General features: G+C 34.1%; 3 protein-coding genes and 1 long non-coding RNA gene across 5 annotated transcripts; 3 read left to right on the forward strand and 1 right to left on the reverse strand.

Moving 5' to 3' along the window:
• The first annotated feature begins 22 nt into the window (after positions 1–22).
• LOC140061145 (cytochrome c oxidase subunit 7A2-like, mitochondrial) lies at positions 23–1327 on the forward strand. Its single transcript, XM_072107607.1, has 3 exons — positions 23–198; positions 610–762; positions 921–1327. Exons 1-3 carry the CDS (start codon positions 127–129, stop codon positions 1053–1055), a joined length of 360 nt encoding a protein of 119 aa, XP_071963708.1. The 5' UTR covers positions 23–126; the 3' UTR covers positions 1056–1327.
• LOC140061147 (uncharacterized) lies at positions 1278–10997 on the reverse strand. Its single transcript, XR_011847409.1, has 3 exons — positions 10804–10997; positions 1446–1606; positions 1278–1354 (listed from the first exon to the last, which is right to left on the reverse strand). It is a non-coding gene; the product is annotated as an uncharacterized lncRNA (long non-coding RNA).
• On the forward strand, positions 1462–2684 carry LOC140061146 (cytochrome c oxidase subunit 7A2, mitochondrial-like). Of its 2 annotated transcripts, none has more exons than XM_072107608.1 (3): positions 1462–1574; positions 1949–2047; positions 2421–2684. In XM_072107608.1, the coding sequence occupies exons 1-3, from the start codon at positions 1560–1562 to the stop codon at positions 2583–2585; spliced, it is 279 nt and encodes a 92-aa protein (XP_071963709.1). In that variant the 5' UTR covers positions 1462–1559; the 3' UTR covers positions 2586–2684. The 2 variants fall into 2 exon arrangements, with proteins under 2 accessions (XP_071963709.1, XP_071963711.1); XM_072107610.1 differs by having other exon boundaries at positions 1466–1574; positions 2200–2684.
• LOC140061144 (ankyrin repeat and EF-hand domain-containing protein 1-like) lies at positions 4741–12353 on the forward strand. Its single transcript, XM_072107606.1, has 7 exons — positions 4741–5534; positions 6641–6840; positions 7586–7859; positions 8387–9209; positions 10428–10654; positions 11015–11220; positions 11443–12353. Exons 1-7 carry the CDS (start codon positions 5189–5191, stop codon positions 11725–11727), a joined length of 2361 nt encoding a protein of 786 aa, XP_071963707.1. The 5' UTR covers positions 4741–5188; the 3' UTR covers positions 11728–12353.
• Positions 12354–21100: the final 8747 nt, after the last annotated feature.

A 21100-nucleotide genomic window follows, 5' to 3' on the forward strand; every position in this document is an offset into this window, starting at 1 on the left:
TTAAAGGCTATCTCTCTCTGCTATATAGTGGCGGCGGTAGATTTCGAGCGATTAGAATTTTTCTATCGCTAAGTACGGCGGTGTTCGTTTTTATCATTATTTTCATTGTTTTTTTAGAAAATTAACATGGCTTTCAGATACAATACATCCACTGGAAAATTAGCTCCTAGTACGCCACAATTTGCTTACAACCCTGAGGTCAGTGATGAGCTCTATTGTAAAGTTATACTACCCTCCTTCCTAGCCTAAATTACTGTGTATCCAATCACGTCACACAGAGGTAGGCCTAGCCTAGGAATAGCCCTAGCTAGGCTAGGAGGTTTTTGTACGGCCTAGCCTTTTCAGTACAGTTTCATGTAGCCTATGTTAGGCAGCTTCGTAAATCAAGTAACAGAAGAAATATCATAATTAATATTAATAATATATTTTAATATTAATTAAAATAAAATGAATATTATCATAATATAATAATGCTTTATTTTAAATAATGTAAATGGAATAACTTCCAATTTATATAGGGCCTAATAGTAATAAGTATTTATTTATTTGGGTTTTATTTTAATCTAAATTCTAGATTTCTTTTAACAATTTTCTTTTACTGTACTGTAGGGTATTCAAAGGCTAAAAGTGGTTGACCCTCCAAAGATACAATGGGCTGTTAAACCAATGCCACCTCCAGTTCCACACAGCCCTCTCGGAGGAGATCAGATATTTGGAAGTCTTGTTAGAAATAGAGTTTATGAACAGTGGCCAATATTTCAGGTAAAGACATGTGCAATTTTATGGCGTTGAAATAAATAAAAATAGACCTCTCTCTTCTCTAGTAAACAACATTGTCAGGAGAGATTTATTTTGTTGATGATTATCAAATAATTTATTGTTTTATATAAAGTTGTTTAAATTATTTTTTTTTCTCTCAGGCAAAAGACGGAGTTCCAGTACATTTAAAGCGAGGAACCAGAGATCGAGTCACCTTCATGCTCACTGCTGGATTTACTCTATGTTCTTGTGTTTATGCATTGTTTCAACTTGGCAAACTTATAAACAAAAAATAAACAATATAAGTTACAGATTTATTTAACATTTCATGAACTATAGAATTATGAATGGATGTCAGTTTATTACAGTATAACACAATACAAAAATGTGAAATGTTGGAGGCCAATGATTTGCTGGCTGAATGTGGTGTACAGATTAGAAGACACAAAATGTGACAATGTTTACACTATATTTAATACCACTTTGCAATAAATGATACACAGTATAAAGTTTAACTTATGGCTTTTCAATTCATTACTGTGACAACAAAATAAATTAAAGATTTTTACCATTTGTGGCAGTGCTTGATACGACTCTGTTGAGGAAAAAAACATTTTTTTTACATACTTCATTAAAATACTATACTAAATACATACTTATAAACAATATTTTTATAAATTGTATACCGGTAGAATTTGATTACGCCCTCTACAGTTGTACTTCCGCCATCTTTGTTGCGAGTACTCTTCTTTTTTCGCAGATTCTTCTTCAGTTTTTAGAGCAATCAAGCTAGTCCAAAAATGAATAGGATTTTGGTATGTTTTGATGTTTACTCTTCGACCAATATCTAGTTTATGAATACAATATTTAAAAAATTGATTAGGCAATCACAGGTTTTGCGGGTCTCGCCCTATACAGATGTAGCAGTCTAGGCCTAAACTACCAGTTTGGTGCTCTCCATACATGGTCTGCGTGGCGGAGTTGGTCTGGTTCTGGCAGGTTGTCTCACAGTGGCCGGTATAGGCCTAGCATTCCTGAAATCTTTTCTTTCCTAGAACGGCTTAGATAACGTCATTAATTTATTAATTTCAATAATCTAAATAAATTACTAGTAGGCCTAGATTACTAGCCTGTCTTTCAATTCCTATAAAAATTGAATTGTAGAAAAATTATTTGTGTTTTTTTACAGAGCGCAAGGAGTCTTATTCCTCGTGCAAGGGCCAACCTATCGACATCTTCTAAATGTTTTGATATTGCTAAAGTTAAGAGAAATCAAATACGTTTCCAGGTAAATAAATATAATTTATTAATGAAGCCAAAAATACTTTAAAATGGAATTTAACTTATTTTTATTGACACAAAATCAGTAACAGACAGACAGGGTTTTTAAATGCGAGTTTTAAAATATATTTTAATTACTTGATTCATTTAACTTCACAGGAAAATAATGGTAAACCAATACATCTAAAGGGTGGTCCCATGGACCTAACCTTCACGTACCTCACCATGGCTTTTACATTTGGCTCGGCCTGTTATGCTTTTTATGGTTTATCCCAACTAATTATGAAGAAATAGACACTGCTTGATACACATAGATTTGATTTGTTCTACAATTATTAGCTGTTTATAAAAAAAAATTGTTTTGCTGTTTACTGATTCAGAGTTCGAAAAATTATGGGGCGCATGAACAACCTAGCAAATTGGAGGCGATGGGAAGAAATTTATATAGCTTGACACTTGTTGTTCTAACTGCATCACTCGGTGTAACTATGTTCTATCTCAACTACGGAAAGAAGAAAACAGAAACACAGAAAGTTGTAAAATGATTATAATACGACGATGTACAAAACTTGAATTACCAACATCAAAAATGCTCTTGAACAATTTACACAAACTAAATGGAAAGAAGCAATAATGGAAAACAACTGACTCATACTTCAGATCAAGCATAAAAAAAAAACATTCATCTGCGATTTTTTCACCAAAGGACAAATTGAACGAAGCATAATTATCGTTAATAGATTACTAGAATTGTGAACTAATAAACTTCAATAAGTTCCAACAAACTGTATCTTCCTCATACAGCTCTACATACCTGTATAAAGCATGTTCTGTGTTTAATCAATTACAAATTTAATTTTACAATAGGGCTAAATAATAATTTAATAAAGATTAATCAAATAGAGACAATAAAAAAACAAAGCTGCTTATTGGTTGAATGTGAAAAAGAATAAAATAAAGAGTTTCTTTACAATTTAAATTGCATTGTTTTGTGTTTTATTCAACTACAGTTAGAACTCCTATTAATGAAATACCTTGTGGAACCAGGGAAGAGTTAAATTACAATTTAACTCTTTAATTTAATTTAACTCTTCCCTGGTGGAACCAAGATACTATCTTGGTTCCGTGTCCCTTGAATAGAAATTTCCCATAGTGTTAATAGATTGTCTCTGCATTTATTTCACGTGGAAGTGTCCCCTTAATAGGGTTTCTCAAAGGAGGGGCTCTATACTAACTACTATTGTAACGTACTGATGATACAGTACTATACTCTCTTGGTAACACATGGGTTTTGGTCACTCGCACAACTATCACTATTCATTTTAAGTTGAAAATTCGAGCCAAAAACAACAGGTTTACGTAATTAACAGGTAAATTAATTTGATTATATTTCGTCTGGAAAATCGTCGCGAGCGAAAGTAAACAAAGATTTCAAACCACGAGTATGCATTATGCATGATGCTAATTAGGATTGTTTACAACTCATCACGGGTGAAAATGTGTTTTCATACAGATCTCAAGGAAGTTTTATGATTATGCATACAGAGTAGCCAAACAAGCGCGTTGCATTATGAGATATGTTTTGATCAAAAACTTTGAATGAAAGTCAAAGTTATTTTTTGAACAAAAAAAACGTCTGTATTTCAGTTAAATGATTTGTTTTTCGACTAATTTTTGGTGAAAGTTAATAACTATTATGATACTTCAAAATGACCCACTTTTTTCGAAATCTTTTTTTTTTTTTAATTAGTCAAAGGGACAATACATCTTTAATCATATAATAACCATTAACGTTATAGAAGCCGATGGTTGGAAAGAAGAACCATTGTAAATTGACAGACTACAGCGTAAGATTAAACAGCAGTCAACAATACCGCGCACAATTTACCGGCGGTCAGGGTATTTTTATTAATTTTTTGTAGATTTATAATGTTTCTGAACATTGCATTTTGCCGGGGATTCCCTACACCCTCTTCATATCCTTACGTCCGTAATATTGGGCCGAATTTCCGTAGTAAATTAAAGCACGTCGAAATAAGTCCGTGTTCAATTGCTTCTTTCTGCAAATTTCGATCATATTTTCTTTTCTCTGGATTGAGGTTTAAGCAATATTGTTAGTCGCAAAATCGCGTGTGTTTTACCGGCGGGATAGACCTCAATGGTGGATAAATAGCAAAAAAAACCATTTTGTATGAAATTAAGTGTGTTGCTTGTGGTCCGCCTTGCCAAATCGCTTCATTAAAACATAGCAACAACAAAAAAGAATCGTAATCCAGTCACTAATGTGCTTGTTACCAATATTATTGTTTCCTTATGAATACAGTAATATATTGTTTTTATGGCTCTTCACTACCAAGCCAGGTAATACACAGGGGAATGTATAATAGGGGTCATAAATGGTACACGATAGAATATTATAGTTGCAATGGCCTACTACTAATGTTCTCCCCTATGATCCGTTGCATTCGTCGGACATTTTTGGTATCATGAACCTATGAATTTTAATTTATCAGACATTGAATTATGTATCATCAGTGAATGAATAGTGTGTAAATAAAAATCAGTGACCCGCTTCAGATAAAGAAAAGGTTCTGTATACAGGACCCTATTGATACGCAAATCACACCTTGTGTATAGCTACCATAGCAACAGTGATCACAATTGACGTTAAGTACTAGACGAATGGTGGGTCGTGGTAATAATGCGATCGAAGTTCACAATCAATTCTAGACAGGAAAAATATACAGCATAGTGTACTCGTGTCCTATCATATTTAAATTTAATGACGCTGAATGAAACAGAAGTATTTAATTTGTCTCCAGGAAGCTACAGCAGACGTTATAAGAATGAAAAGGTGCAATTTGTAACGTCGTCGTCACGTCGGCCTACAACCGGTAACATTCTGTTTTTATCGTGTATATGGAAAACAACCTGTTGTATCGTCTCTGTAGATAGATATTTTACGAAGCAGGTGTTTTGAGAAAAATGTTTCAATAACGAACGCAAAATTACTATTTTTTACCCATAAATCATCTGGATTCTGTGGAGTGTACAAGGGTAGTGACGGGGGAGAATATTTGTTGAACTCACGTGGTCGTTTTAGGAGAAATGTTTCTTGTTTGCTGTCTACAAAACTACAAAAAGTAAAATGCCAGTTGCTCAGACAAGATTGGAGGTTCTCCAAATACATAAACTCTTGCAGTGCGTTCGCACCAAGGACACTGATCAGATAGAAAAGCTCTGTTCACACGGGGTACAGCATCTAATCAACTATAGTGAACCCAATGAAGGAGATACTGCGATTCATTTGGCTGCCAAGGCTAACGATGAAGACATGACGAGGTTCTTATTGTCACTTGGGGCTCACCCTAATGTCACGGATCTTAAGGGACGGACGGCAGCAATGAGGGCTGCAGAGTATGGCCATATACAGACACTAGACATCTTATGCAACGCCACTTCAGATATGAAGATTAAAGACATTGATGGCAAAGGTAATAAATATACTATTTTAAATACTATTGGCCTACTTTCCTCATAGTATAACCCCTAGGAGACACATTTTGGACCAACAAACATTTCCTCTTGACCAAGGGTTGCTTGTAGATAACATCGACCGTGACACTATAGTTCTTTTCACAGTCCTTTCAATGAGGGGTGTCCAGGAATAGTTATTGAATCAACAAAACAATGTTACAAAGAATATAAGTACTGTTCGATATTAATTCAACATAACATACATGTTTAGAAATACAGCAGCCTTTATAACCAACAACAGTCAAAATAAAAATTGCGTATGCAACCATAGCAACATAGCAATCAAATTAAGCCTAACAAAACAGTAAGTGATGTAGAATACTAACGGACATAATAATGCAATCCAATAACACCTCTAGACATTCAATACAATTTAAATAGGATATTAAATAACGATTATAACTTATGTTATATACAGTGCAATGCTGGTATTAAAAACAGCAGTTAAAAAGACGATAATAATGATACATCTGCTAGCTAATTTCACCGTGTAGTCATGGTGATTATTCACTGAATTACTAAAAAAATAAAAATGGTGGACTTTGTAACAAATTGAACTTGAGAGATGTGGTCATTCAGACGTGTTTCATTGAATATGTTTAATGTAATATTTATATAGCACCTTGTACAACAAGGTAGGAGATACCGCAAAGAACGTTCAAACAATGACTGAATTACAGTAGTCTAATTTGGTTCCCACTTGGACGCAACGCAAGCACGTACGTACGTAAGAACACCACACTTTGACCAATCAAGACGCGCTGGATCCACTCTGCGCCTTTCCACAACACTGCGTTGCGTCCAATATTAACCCAGCTTAACAATACAGTATAATTCCTCCCTTGGGTTACGTCATGTCCACTGTCTATTCCTTTCCACCTATTGCTACTGTCTATAGCCTATACACGGAAAGTATTTGGTTTTTTAAAAAGTACAGTGATGTGTAACAAAACTGGACCTTAAAGTTAACCCCTTATTCACCAGAGGAACCAATAAAGGTGTCGTTTATTATTGTTTCTGATAGTTTCTAATACTGCAGACTAAATGTCTTCTTCCTATATAGGTATCCTATTCTATTGTATTTTACCGACAAGTCGACATGTTAGATGTACGGAGATGGTGATCAAGCATGGTGCAGAGTGCGACAGTAAATCCAACAATGGTACTCCAGTGTTTATGTTGGCCTGCGAAGAAGCTCTAGAAAACCAAGAAATATGCCTACTGCTCCTGGATCATAATGCTGACGCTGAATGTCAACATAAGGTTTGTGTTCAGGATGATAAAAACAGTTTACTCGTAAAAATAAAGACTCATTCAAAAACTATCACATTCGAATTAATTCAATTGTTTATGACGTCTTATAAAAAAGACCAGACAACCGTAGTTAATAATGGATTTAGTGAAGGAGGCCAACGAAGTCCTTCGTTGCGTCATAGTACGCGGGAAACATGCTTTGATAATACATTAAGTCGAATCCAGTCTTCTTTATGTTTGTCGTAATGTTCTTCTCCCGCCTTAAAAGATTAACCTACTATCAAACACCTATCCCCATGAAACAAAAACTTGAGTCGATAATCGCATGATGATGATATTATAATGATCTCAAAAGCGAATGTTAATACACTCTCTACGTTTGTTTAATGTAGTTCTTGTTAAATATCGATAAAGTGGGCCCAACAAAAGACAACATACATAACAAACTAAACATCTTAATAGTCTTCCATGAATTTAACATGAATACGATGCCTTAAGTGTGGTTCCCACTATAGGATACAACGTAAGGACGTAAATGCAACGCTAGCGAATTGACTAATGACACGCGACAGTTGGAATAATTCATCGCCTGTGATCAAATTGTTTGCGTTGCGCTTACACGTCCTTGCGGTTAAAATTTTAAGCCAGTTATTTATTAAAACATATTTAGGCAGGATAACATAATTCAGAAAAGAAAAGCCATACAACACATTAATGTTTTGTAATACTAATACCGCATATTTTTCTTTTGTAGAATTCAGGCCGTACAGCCCTAATGGCCGCAGCGTCAAGCGGGAGTATTCCAGTAGTCAAACAAATACTCCAAAAGGGAGGCCATGTAAATGCGGTGGATAAGGACAAATGCACCGCCGCCCACCTGGCGGCCAAGAAGGGTCACTTTGACATTTTAAAGGTGCTATCGTCTTTCAATGCTGATCTGGGTACGGTTGACGTCATTGGTAATACGCCGATACATTTTGCAGCGGCCGGTGGTTTTGCTAATTGCTGCAAGTTTTTAAGTCAACGTGGTAAGCTTATGCTTTTAAGATGTTTTTGCTCTGCTGCCAAATGGTCGACAACAGGCTTGCTTCTTCCCACTAAAGCTTGGTTCCCACTAGAACGTAACGCAAGGACGTAAACGCAACGCAACGCAAGCGTTTTAACCAATGACAAGCGAAGTTATAGACAGTTAGCAATCACAAGCGAATAAGCCATCGCTTGTGATTGGTCAATTCGCTTGCGTTGCGTTTACGTCCTTGCGTTACGTTCTAGTGGGAACCAAGCTTTAGGACGCAAATCAATGACGTGGCGCATGCTAGTTGATCATCCCAATCTACTATTTATACTATTATAACTATATAAACTTAGGAACAAGTGTGATTGTAGCTTAAACCATCTGATTGGTCAAATCACTTGCACTGTGCTTACTTTCTTGTGTTGCTTGGGAACCTATAGCTTTAGTTGTCTGCCCTTTGCTTCGTTTTCATAATTGTAAAATATTATTTCAATCAAAATTATTCTAATGCGTTGATCTAGTATTGTTTTTGTTGAACAGGTTGTCGGGCAAATACAAAAAATGACGATGGTATGCTTCCAAAGGTATTGGCAAAAAACAGTGAATCAAAAGAAGCTATGAAAGAATGTCGCAAGGCTGAAAAACTTTCAAAGAAAATACAAGGAGGTGGGAAGCCACCCACAGAACCATGGGCCATCAGGCTTTATGACTGGAGTATTGAACGACAGACTACTCTCAAAGACAGGTTTGAGGACCTTGATAAAGACGATGAACAGAGAATTACAAGGGAACAGTTTCTCGAGGTATTGAATGATCTAGACGCTCCTGTTGACGAAGAAGATTTTAAAACTTTGTACCTTGCGCACGATAAAAATAAAGAAGGTTTTATAAATTACAGTGAGTTTCTATCAGGAAAGAAATACGTTCACAAAACGTACTTAATGTCTGCGTTTGAGAAAAAAGAAAAGAAAGGCAAAAAAGGAAAGAAGGGAAAGAAAAAGAAAGGAAAAACTAAAGTACCGATGCCAATATGTATCGGTCCGAATGGAGAGAGAACCGAGTTTGGTGAGCCTCCAGAACATCTCATATCTCGGCACGTTCCTTTTACTGATACGGGGAGGTTCACAAGAGACGTGCCACCAGACCATCCTATTCAGGATGATTCGGCTTGGTATCTGCACACTCCTGACAAGACGTATATCAACTTAAACGAAGCTGCTAAATTGGGAGATTGTGAAAGCTTGAGTATTGCTTACAATAAAGGGAGGCCGATTGACACTCGGGATAAATATTATAAGACACCATTGATGGTGGCATGTGCACAGGGCAATAAGACAATGGCACAATTTCTACTTGATAGGGGGTAAGTAGTAATTGGCGCTAATAAACCTTGGTTCCCACTAGCCACTCGACGCAATGACGTTAGACGCAAGCGAGTGATCGCTTGTGATTGATCATAAAGCTTGGTTCCCACTAGCAACGCAACGTAACGCAATCTACGCAACGTAAGAAAATGCCCATCCAATAATTGTCTTTGCACCCGCCTGCGTGAAATCAAATCTGTGATGTTTGCAGCACTATTGCGTCGTCGGTTCTCACTTGCGATTACGCAATACAGAACTTTGCGTCAATACGTCGTATAGCGTTGCGTTACGTTGCGTCCTAGTGGGAACCACACTTAATTACTTACGTTGCGTTACGTCCTTTTCGTCTAGCATAGAACGCTTGTCTACAACAGAGATATTACGGGTTCAAAGCCGTTTATGTATCACAGTTTAATAAACGGAAATTGGGAATCACCTGGATACCACCAGTCTCATGGTCTGGTTTAAATCTCTCTTTTTTCATTGTCGTATCGGACCGTTTTCTTCTAGCCAAGGCAGTGCCACTATCTATTAAACCTCTAACGAGAAAACCATAAGTTGTTACTAATCTTGTAATCGACGATATTTGCTCTTAAGTTTGGTTCCTACTAGGACGCAACTCAAGGAAGTAATTTGACCAATACCAGGCGATGGATTATTCAAACCGTCGTTTGTCATTGGTCAACTCGCATGCTTGCGGAGAACCAAGCTTTAGAAACCTGGTCCTATCAAAGATTCTTCCATGGTTCTAATATTATACCTCCTAGCCAGCAGTGAGCTGGGTCTATACGTTCAAAACAAACACTGACTAACTACCGTACATTATTAATTAAAATCGGGTTACTTAATCGATTGAAACACCAATCAACAATAACGATATACCTCATTGACACTGTTTAATGAACAAACGTTCTATATGAGGAAATATTACATAGATTAGATTGAATTAAAGTGAGCTTTGAAAAAGCAGAAAGATCGATATACTTATATTATAATGGCGATAGGTAACAATAACCTGTCAATATCTTATTTCCTGTTCTCATCGAACATTGACATTTAATATGCAACAGTCGATGTGTTGTTATTACTATGGTTACCATGTTTAATGTCCTTTTATAGGACGGCTGCGCGGAACAAGAACGACGACCATCATTTTTATTAATGCGAACGCATACTTAACTCACTTTCTTTTTTCTTCTTTTTTTTTATTAATACAGAGCCAATGTGAATGCGTGCGACAATTTTAAATGGACGCCATTGCATCACGCAACGTTATCGGGACAACTCGATCTTGTGATAATGATGTTAGAAAAAGGGGCGGATATCAACGCACGGGCAATGAACGGTGGAACAGCACTCATGAGGGCCATTCAAATATCAAGCCCTGAAATTACCAAGTACCTCATTGATCAAGGATGCAATGTAGAGATTGAAAACAGAAAAGGTAGAAACATTTTTTAGTGCTGCATAACTGTCTAACACATTTCGCCAGTGACCTCACTTGGACACAATGTCGACGCGAGCGTACAAAACAACATACCATGCTCATCACCATTTAAACGCGCGTGTAAACATAGCTAATTAGCAGCTTACCTTAAAGATCGTCGAATAATGTGTCATCATACGTCATTTCGATCCGTTTCCAGTTTACACGCAATGTTTGTCGTTCCGGGCGTGCCATACATATTCAGATGTTGCTAACCAAACATACTATGTCCACATGACATACTCATTATCATGGTCAACAATATCATCATTATATTTGGGCGAATTAATGAGATTGTTGTTTATTATTATTCAATAGGCGATACGGCACTTGATATTGCAAAATGGTGGGCTGATCCTAGGGTTTTACAGATCGTGCAGGAGAAGTTTGATAGTCTGCCAAAGCCGAAAGACGGCGGGAAAAAGAAAAAGGGAAAGAAAAGTGCAAAAGGCGGGAAAAAGGGACAAACACGGTCAAGCTCAGTACCTCCATTGCCTCAAGGGGGACTGACAGCCCAACAGACGGTAAGTTTTGAAAATTCACTTTAATACGACAATAGACCTGCGACCTGTATGCGATAGTTGTTGGCGAGGGGCAGGGGCAGGGGTGCACTGTTTCCTTTATTGTCGATACGCCTACAACATGCTAACGTAAGACTATACGGTTCTCGGTTTGTGCATAACTGTAGCATTTTGTGAATACCAATCCAGCAGACATTTCCAATTAAACATCTTATCTCATTTCAGTTTATGGATCAATCACCAAACCACAGTCCTCGCGAGAGGAAGGGGTCAGTACTACGTGCGGCATCCGCCATGGCTGCGGGTATCGAACATGTTGAAGATATTACGTACGTCCCTCTTAAAATATGGACTCACCAAGCTAATACACGCGAACTACTTGTCAAGAAAGAACAAAAACGAATGCGATTTGGTGACGGTGTCGACTTTCCCGATTTCAAAATGCCACTCAGACAACATTTTATGAAAAGATCAGAGGAACTTGGAGGCATAGATTCAGAAGATGATTAAATTTGGGGTAAATCTTTGAATAATTGCGCCCATAACATCATCACAGAAACTTTAAACTAAGACGAAACGCAAGGACGGACATAAGCGCAACACATGTGGTTTGACCAATCACGGCGCGATGTATTAACGTACGAATCGTTGTACTGTACTTATAAATCGTATACGATCATTGTGATGTGACTGTAACAATCCGAAAATGTACTGTATAACATTAGCCAAGAACTATCGTCTTAATATTTAAAAGCCGTGTTCACACTGCTCCAATCTCTTTATCGTTAACCAGCTCCGACCTAACTCCGATACGTTTAACACGTTTTAAAGTCAAACTGACTGAAGCACTATATTAACTCCGATAGCGATTAAGCATATACCGTTTGAACAAACAGTAGATGAAGTTGGCAAGGCGATTTATTAAAACCATTTTTGGTTCTGTGTTATAATCTAAACAGCTTTATTTAAAAAAAACTATTGTGTTTCGAATTCCTGTTATACGTTACCACTTTGTCAAAATAGAAGAGTGGGCCCTCTGTGTTGAAATATAAATCATTTATTTTACGAATTTATTAGGGAAAACCAGACGACGGAGAAATACAGTAGTTAAAAACACCCACCGCCAATTTATACATTATATTGTTTAATGTACAATAAAACATAATTTAAAAACTATACCTTGTCGTTCTTTTGGTTAAAGACTTAAGCCTTGTCTACACTATCAAACTTTATGTGACAAAAATGTGATGTGCCCATATATGACATGATGTCATATCACTACCATATTTGGAAATATCATTACCATATTTGGGCTCATCACTCTTTTTTTGTCAAACTAGTTTGATAGTGTAGACAGAGCTTTAGGGAGCATCTGCAGTCTATAAATCACCACCATGCGATGATAAATACACGGTTTTTAAAACATGCTTTTTTACACTACGCAATGGATATTGAATGCGAGTTTTACAACAATAAGAATGACAGTTTACACTACGCAATGAATATTGAATGCGAGTTTTACAACAATAAGAATGACAGTTTACACTACGCAATAGATATTGAATGCGAGTTTTGCAATTAGAATTATAGTGCTTTTTTCAGTCCATATAGGCCTATACTCTTATGACATGAGCACACACATTTGTGACCCAACAACGCATCAAACAAAAGTTTACATACAAAAATAGTACTACTTTTTTTTTCAATAAGCATTTTATTTTTTGTTTCTACGAGAAAGGAAAATAATAATAATAATAATATAAACACTTTAACACTTCGGTAGCTAGTCACAACACTAAGTGCTATTAGACCTATAGATAGTTACAAGCGTCAACTGTGTTTCCAATACCTGGGTAAAGTACCATTAAGCGTGGTTCCCACTAGCGATGCAACGCAAGGACGTAACGCAACGCAAGTAAATTGAGCAATCACAAGCGATGATTGCTAACTGTCTATAACTTAAAACTCTTGCGTTGCGTTTACGTCCTTGCGTTACGTTCTAGGGGAAACCAAGCTTTATCAAACTAGAAACGCAATATCGCGTTTTAATAATAATGGTGAACATAGAACAAAATCGTCACAATATCAATTTAAACGCATTATCGCGTTGCAGATTGAATGGTGGAACATAAAACATTGCAACAATCATTTTAAAACGTATTCGTGTTACGTGGTGACTGACAAGCTTGGTTCCCACTAGAACGTAACGCAAGACGTTTTAACCAATGACAAGCGAAGTTATAGCCAGTTAGCAATCACAAGCGAATAAGCCATCGCTTGTGATTGGTCAATTCACTTGCGTTGCGTTACGTCCTTGTGTTGCGTCGCTAATGGGAACCACGCTTAACAAACAACATAACATCGGTTATTAAAATATCAATTTAAACGCATTGTTGCGTTACCGTACCGTCATGTCATGTATAATAGATTATTTTAAAAACGCAACATTGCGTTACCAGTCTAGTGAAATATAATGTTCTACAGGCATCAATGGTGAAACTTAATATGTAGGCCTACACTCATCGTAGTTTTTTTGGCAGAACATATTTTCCATGTTGTGGTGTTATAGGACATTGAATTAGGGCGGTTACTTGTCATCAATAATATATCAAGTGTGTGTTTGGGAATACTAAAACAGTGATTGAATTTGACAATTAATATATTAATTATAATAATAATAATAATTAATGAACAATTAAAAGCGATTAAACAGATACCATAAACTATACCATAACATAATCATTAGAGTAGTCATTAATAACCATTTACAATTAAGCTAAGAGAAACACCCTTAAAATCTACACATTCTTCTACAAATTCTTAAATATGTATTGAAATATCTCACTTAAGTGGTAAATAAGTTATTTGTAGCCATGGGACTAAAATATCTTTTTTAAAGGCCTTTAAACATTTTGATTATATACACAATAATAAAATAAGTGAAAATATTTAATATTAACAACGAATTAATTATTACAGTAGCATTATATTGTACATAATGTTTAATAAGTATTTCATAGCAGTATTATATTCCCATAATTTATACATTACATTCTCTTCTTTGGTAGTCTTTGAAATTAAAGTTTTAAGGTGAAATCAGAACAGTTTTATTTACAATAAATAATAAAGAAAGTTCTTTCATCAAACTACAGTACAGTATTCATAGACAGCAGAGCCCATTCGTTGGGACACACCTATTCAGGGACACACCTATTCAGGGACAGTCCTATTCATGGCACACACCTATTCAGGGACAGTCCTATTCATGGCACACACCTATTCAGGGACAGTCCTATTCAGAGGACAGTCCTATTCATGGCACACTCCCCTATTCAGAGGACACCACTATTCAGGGGACAGTCCTATTCATGGCACACCCCCCTATTCAGAGGACACCCCTATTCAGGGGACAGTCCTATTCATGGGACACACCTATTCAGAGGACAACCCTATTCAGGGGACAGTCCTATTCATGGGACACACCTATTCAGAGGACAGCCCTATTCAGGGGACAGTCCTATTCATGTGGCACCCCTTATTCACATGACAGCCCTATTCAGGGGACAGTCCTATTCAGGGGACAGCCCCTATTAAGCGGACAGTCCTATTCATGAGACACATCCTATTCAGAGGACAGCCCCTATTCAGGGAATAGCCCTATTTATTGGACACACCTATTCAGGGCACACCCCTATTCAGGAGACACACCTATTCAGGGGACAGCACTATTCACGTGACATCCCCTATTCAGGGGACAGCTCTATTCAGGGGACAGCCCTATTCATGTGACACACCCTATTCAGGGGACACACCCTATTCAGAGGACACCCTATCAAGGGAAACCATCCTTATGAAACTAACAAGGGCAACACCACAGCCAACCCCTATTCAAGAGACACTCCTATTAAGGGGATAGTTTTGGGTCCCCAATGTGTCCCCTTAATAGGGGTTCTACTAAGAACTACATGTAAACAATTACCTATACCAGTCATTTGTGAACATTTAGATATTTTAAATTGAACATCTCCTATCCTTCATACAGTAGCAACCTTATCATTTTCATTTTTGTTCAAAAATACTTGTACATGTATTAACTTCAACATTATTAATTGTTAAACACATGTTCCATAGTCTTAATATGAAGGCTATGTACACTATGATTTACCCACAGCTAAATGACATGATTACAGTGCAGATGACATCCACTGTATTCAGGCTTAAGCTCTGTCTACACTCACTACTATAAAACTAGTTTGACAAAAAAGTGTGATTAATATAGTATTGATATGATGTCATCGTGTCCATATATAGACACATCAAATTTTGTTGTCACATAAAGTTTGATAGTGTAGACAGAGCTTTAGCTATTTATCCGGTTAAGTTGGTGACCTCTCCACCAATACATGAAGCCAACTTACTCTAGTAAATAATTGAACGGGCCCAATTATAAACTTTGTTAAAATACAAACGCAGGTGTAACAAATTTAAAATGTGATATATTATATATAACTTAATTTGCAGTAACAATAAGTAATAGATATTACAAACACTGGTGACTTGCCTTTTTTTTTTTATCAAAATTCTTTCAACAAACTTAAATTAACACAGAAACAATGTCATGGAATGTTTTCTTGTCTTTTACATGAACTTTTTAAAGATAGTATTGATATATGTAAACTGGTAAATAACCCCACATGTAAAAAAAGAATTGAAAACAAGAGTGCTGGTCCCCTTCAAGTATCACTATTTTTACAACATCGTATTTAATTGATCATATTAAAATGATAACAAACAATAATATTTATTATTCATAACAATAAACAGACAAGCACTAACGATTCAAAATGAAAGCACTCAGAAACTGAGTGAAGTACTTGGCAAAATATTGCCACAGAGGGCGCATGTTGATATTTTCTTTCTTTTTTTATTTGTGAAGTTATTAATAAGCCGATTTTATTGAATTTCAATAGGTATGTTCTGTGAGTATATACCTATTAACAACAACACATTCAGAATGATAACTTTAAAAATGTAGGCACTATCGTGCTAACAAAAACAAACAAAACAAAAACAAACAAAGCAATTAGTACTATACTAATAAGCATATTAAGCATAAAAACATTTCAATATTTCTGCAAAGTCTTGAACCTAAGGCAATAGGAAGTGGGGGGGGGGGGGCACCCTCTTGCCAAATCAAACCCTAATTGTCACCCTGATAAGAATTCAGATATTCTAACATTTAATTTAATTAGACATTAAGAATGCATATGTAATACAGAGTTTGAGAGAAAGTTTACCCAAATAACATTACATGTTTTTTTTTAGTTATCACAACAATTTGTGCTTTACGAATTAAAATACGTTTACTAACTTCAATACAAATTCAAATACCAAACCCTTGTTTCTCCAGTAGTACTATTTGAATTTAGAAATATATTTTTAATCGGATAGATTGTTAAAAAGTAATTCAGTAATTTCAATCCTCTACTTGAAAATGTTCCTAACCTTATTTTATTTTAAAAAAATATTAGTATAATATAAAATATATCATCCTGCAGTTGGTCAGCATGGTTTAATAACGCGAGTCCAGATATCTTGTATTTATATTATCTTTTTAGATAAAACCGAATTAAAAATATGAATATGAATAAAACATAAATAACTTCCACTTTTTAGCAATAACACACGGGACAAAAATATATATATTGTACGATCTTCTTTCTATCAGCACCAAAATATATTTTGTTTTAAAAAAATATGATGTTTGGAAGATCCAATTGATGAGCAATAAAAATAATAAAATATACTTTAATAAATCATAATCTCACATAATTTTTTCTTGGATATTTCATCCAGACAGAATTCATTCAAGCGACATTTCATTTTTTTTTAAAGGAAAATTATTTGAAGCATCTAATAGCTACTAATATTAAAATACATATTTCAACTCATTTTAACTAATATTAACGTAACAAGTAACTAATATTAGCAATTGTATAGTAACTGAAACAAGTTTTACTTTAAATGAATATCATTAAATGAAATCTACACACAAATTATAAACATAACATCATGAATAAATAAAATCTTTATAATATAAACTTGTTTGATATTTTTTAGGAAATATATTGCAGAAGAAGAAAACTAACTATCCTAGGGAGTTACATATATTTTTTTTAGTAACCTAGGGATGAATTTAAGCACACACATTAAGAAATAATATTATTTTTAAACATAATATTGATTATTTAATACTAAAAACGTTTGCTATGAAAGGACAGCTGCTGGGTACACATTCATGATACTACTTCACAAAATCAACTAGTAATTTTACTCTTTTTGTACTTGTTACCAATTTAGAGCGATTATAGTATTAATTTAAATGTCATATTTAAATAAAAACTTTATGTAAAATAGTTATAAATGAAAAATAATTGTGAAATGGAAAATAATTTATGAAATTAAACAAAACGTTATGGTATTAATGAAAAGTAATTGTAAAATGAAAAATATTTTCGTCAAAATATGAATCTAGTTAAGGCAACCCATGTTCTAAAATTTACAATTATCTCAATTATCTTTCATTGTTTTTAGTCAATATTATGCAAGCCATTCATTTTGTAAAATATTGTAATTATATTATTTTAAATAAAAAAGATACATTTTAGCATGGAAAACTGGCATAAAAGCTATTAATACCATAAATAATATAAGGCCCTGTTGAAAAGGAATGATAAACACTTAAAATGAATTAGTCTATGGAATGTACTAATTTATTAATTTGTGATGGGTTTAATAAAAACAATACAACTATCTTCCCTTAAGCCAGAAAAACTTGGCCTGAAGGTTTCATTACATTGTCAACACATTCAGTAGCAGACTCTTTTAAAAAAAAAACCGGAAACAAAAAAATTTCTTGAAAACCATAAATATTAGCTCAAGAATGTCCATTTGGGAGAGTTGACAATGAATATACAAAGTATTAATAATACTTAATATTTTGAAAATATAGTATTAAATTTATTATACAAAGGCCATTTGTACTGGTACTGGTTCTGTATAGAGAAATCTGGTAACCATTGACATAAAGTTACTACTTTTAAGTGTACACAATATTTTTTTTCTTTTCTTTTTTGTTTTTTTTTTTAGATTTAGGTGATCTTAATACAACCTCACTTATTGTCATTTTTATTTAGTGGTTTTAACACAAAATTGTTGAAATTCTATATTGAGGAGGCTCCTCAGTATGAGCGTATTAGTGGATAATTATAATCTACTAGGTGTGCAACTAGGACAGAGTATTTGACACTTGTGTGTTGTTATCTCAGAATTAAGCATAAATTATATATAGATACACATCATGCTTTACCATATTTGGACATTTTGGTATTTTCAAAGCATATAGCACATTTTTTGTTTACTCTCCCAAATTTCATCTTGACTGATATAATTCAGCATTATCGTTTGGAAATCTCACTTGCCGTTATATTATATTATATTATTCAATTTTCTACATCTGACAGTGATTTGTTCCGTTTCTGTGGTCTAGTGGCTAAGATGCTCATCCTGTAAGTTAAAGGTTGTAGGTTCAAGAAGAATTTTATCCTGTCAACTTTCAACTGGAATTAATAAAAATCTAATCTGAAAATCTACTATCGAAATAGATAAAGATAAGGTTCTTGGTTTGTATGTAGATTACCATATACTTTGCAATATATTTTAATAACAAGCTGCCATTTCAGTGTATTAACTGAAAAATTTATGATTTAAATAAATTGAAGTAGTTTTCACACAGTAATAATGTAGATGTATTTATATACGTGTGGGTGGTACAGCGCACATTATTATACACTTATTATTTAGCTACTGTATGTGGGTGTCATCTCATTAACATTTGGCATCAAACAGAAGCAGAAAATATCTGTTGATTTGAGATAAACACAATTATGTGGGACGTGAAAATAAAATATGAAACTTAAATTTACTCCGTGGAAAATTTTTGGTATTTTAAACAAACTAATAGCAACTTATGGTATGTTCAACATTGGTTTTAAATATCTAAATCATTTAATCAAATACAAATATATTTCATACTAGAATTGAAATAATAATGTACATATTTCATACTAGAATTGAAATAACAATGTACAAAAATAATTTTTAAAAAACAAAATAGTAGAGATGTGTTTTTTATCTTTTATACACAAAATTCTATTCGCTAATAATTTTTATATTTAAAAATTGTAAATATATTCGGTCAGTTTTAAGCGAAAATTCGTAAAAATTCAAAATGGCATACTGCATAATTCAGAATAATTTATGAATCATACAAATCATGTCTTCTTCAGTAATATAAAATGTCAAAGTTAAAAAGTAAAGAAATAAAGAATTCATATCATGTATGAAGTTTCCAAATATGGGAAAAAAAAATATTTCGTTCTTCAATTTCTTTATCGTCATTAATTTATCATTTACAAATTTCTTTTTTGATTGGAAACAATTTATCAAGGTAAATAACGTTAAAAGCATGAAAGGTTTTACAAATTAATATAAATGTACCTAGTGTACTTATACCATGGTGGAATTGCTTATACTGTACATACAAGTTGGCTAAATCTTACTGGTACAAACTACTTTACTAAACATTTTAAAAATATATACTGCATATACAGTAGATTTGAATGTCGTGCCAGAGTACCATAGAATCAGTGTAATAACAACAAACTAAATTCCTTTGGACTAAGTCTATCATCATGTTCTTTTGTACATTCACAAACATGTTTAATAGCCATCACTTGTCAGATCAGTAATGATATACTGATAAATGTATTCAATGTACAGTATCATCTTTTTAAATGACATTAATAACAATTTCTGAACCTCTTTACAAGCTGCTGAAAATAAAGCTAATTTGGTAATACAGTGATGTTGAACATTGTCGTTCATTTGCAAACATCATTCAGTGTGTGATATACATCATCAACATTCATAATCTATAAGGCTTTTAAAGCTCCGATATCGCATACACAGTTAAAAGCACATATTTACATGAAATTCATTAATAGCGCATTTTAGTCTCCCTTTTAAGGAAAAACATTTATTACTTACAGTATTATTAATAAAACATTTTATATTTACAAGCACTTTTCATCTAAAATAAAACTTGTCATTATTGATATGAAAATCCAACCTTGTCAAAAAACTTGCATCAAATATTATTATTGGTATGATGGGTGTCAGAGGTCAAGCGTAAGCCCTTGCATTGGTGTCAACTTTGACCTTGAATTAACCTCTCAATTTTAAATTCTACATTACTACTCACATCATTTCTTTGGTCATAATAAAATCTTGCCTTTTTCTTTTATCTGCAAAAACAAACAATTTATTATTTGAAAAAAAGTTAATGTGTTTTATTTTTAGAGTAAATAGTTTAATTTTCCAATAAATTTAACACAGAAATATGTAATCCTTAATATGAAATAATTATTTACTCTAAAACTAAAAGACAAATGTCGATTTTAATTACTTGATAACTGATTTTTAGATGCTGAATCATAAAATCGCTTTAGAGTACAAATTTGTCGCAACAGGCAAATGCAATATCAAAATTTGTCGTTGGAAATAGCCATGTAATCAGTGTGAATGTACTCATCTTTGCTGTCTTTAATTGACAAAGTATTTTATAATGGAATTTTATAAGACATCATGTTACAATGCTCTTAGATAGACAATCTTACTTAGTAGTCTTGTAGTGGGCAATGCATATTAATTAACTTGCATTAAGAATTCGCAGAACTACATAAACTTGCATATATGATGGGCTTAGGGAGTGTGAATTGGATTCAGAGACAGTTCCTGTCATTATCTCCAATTCATGAAAATA

Source organism: Antedon mediterranea, chromosome 10, assembly GCF_964355755.1.
Source record: "Antedon mediterranea chromosome 10, ecAntMedi1.1, whole genome shotgun sequence".
NCBI lineage: Eukaryota > Metazoa > Echinodermata > Crinoidea > Comatulida > Antedonidae > Antedon > Antedon mediterranea.

Excerpts from the sequence above, each read along its gene's own strand:
- LOC140061144 (XM_072107606.1), top strand. The coding sequence starts at position 5,189 with ATGCCAGTTGCTCAGACAAGATTGGAGGTTCTCCAAATACATAAACTC. Across the intron at positions 7,860-8,386 it reads CAAGTTTTTAAGTCAACGTG|GTTGTCGGGCAAATACAAAA; the intron begins GTAAGCTTATGC and ends TTTGTTGAACAG. Across the intron at positions 9,210-10,427 it reads CAATTTCTACTTGATAGGGG|AGCCAATGTGAATGCGTGCG; the intron begins GTAAGTAGTAAT and ends TTATTAATACAG.
- LOC140061146 (XM_072107608.1), top strand. Across the intron at positions 2,048-2,420 it reads GAAATCAAATACGTTTCCAG|AGTTCGAAAAATTATGGGGC; the intron begins GTAAATAAATAT and ends TTACTGATTCAG.
- LOC140061145 (XM_072107607.1), top strand. The coding sequence starts at position 127 with ATGGCTTTCAGATACAATACATCCACTGGAAAATTAGCTCCTAGTACG. Across the intron at positions 199-609 it reads AATTTGCTTACAACCCTGAG|GGTATTCAAAGGCTAAAAGT; the intron begins GTCAGTGATGAG and ends ACTGTACTGTAG. Across the intron at positions 763-920 it reads AACAGTGGCCAATATTTCAG|GCAAAAGACGGAGTTCCAGT; the intron begins GTAAAGACATGT and ends TTTTTCTCTCAG.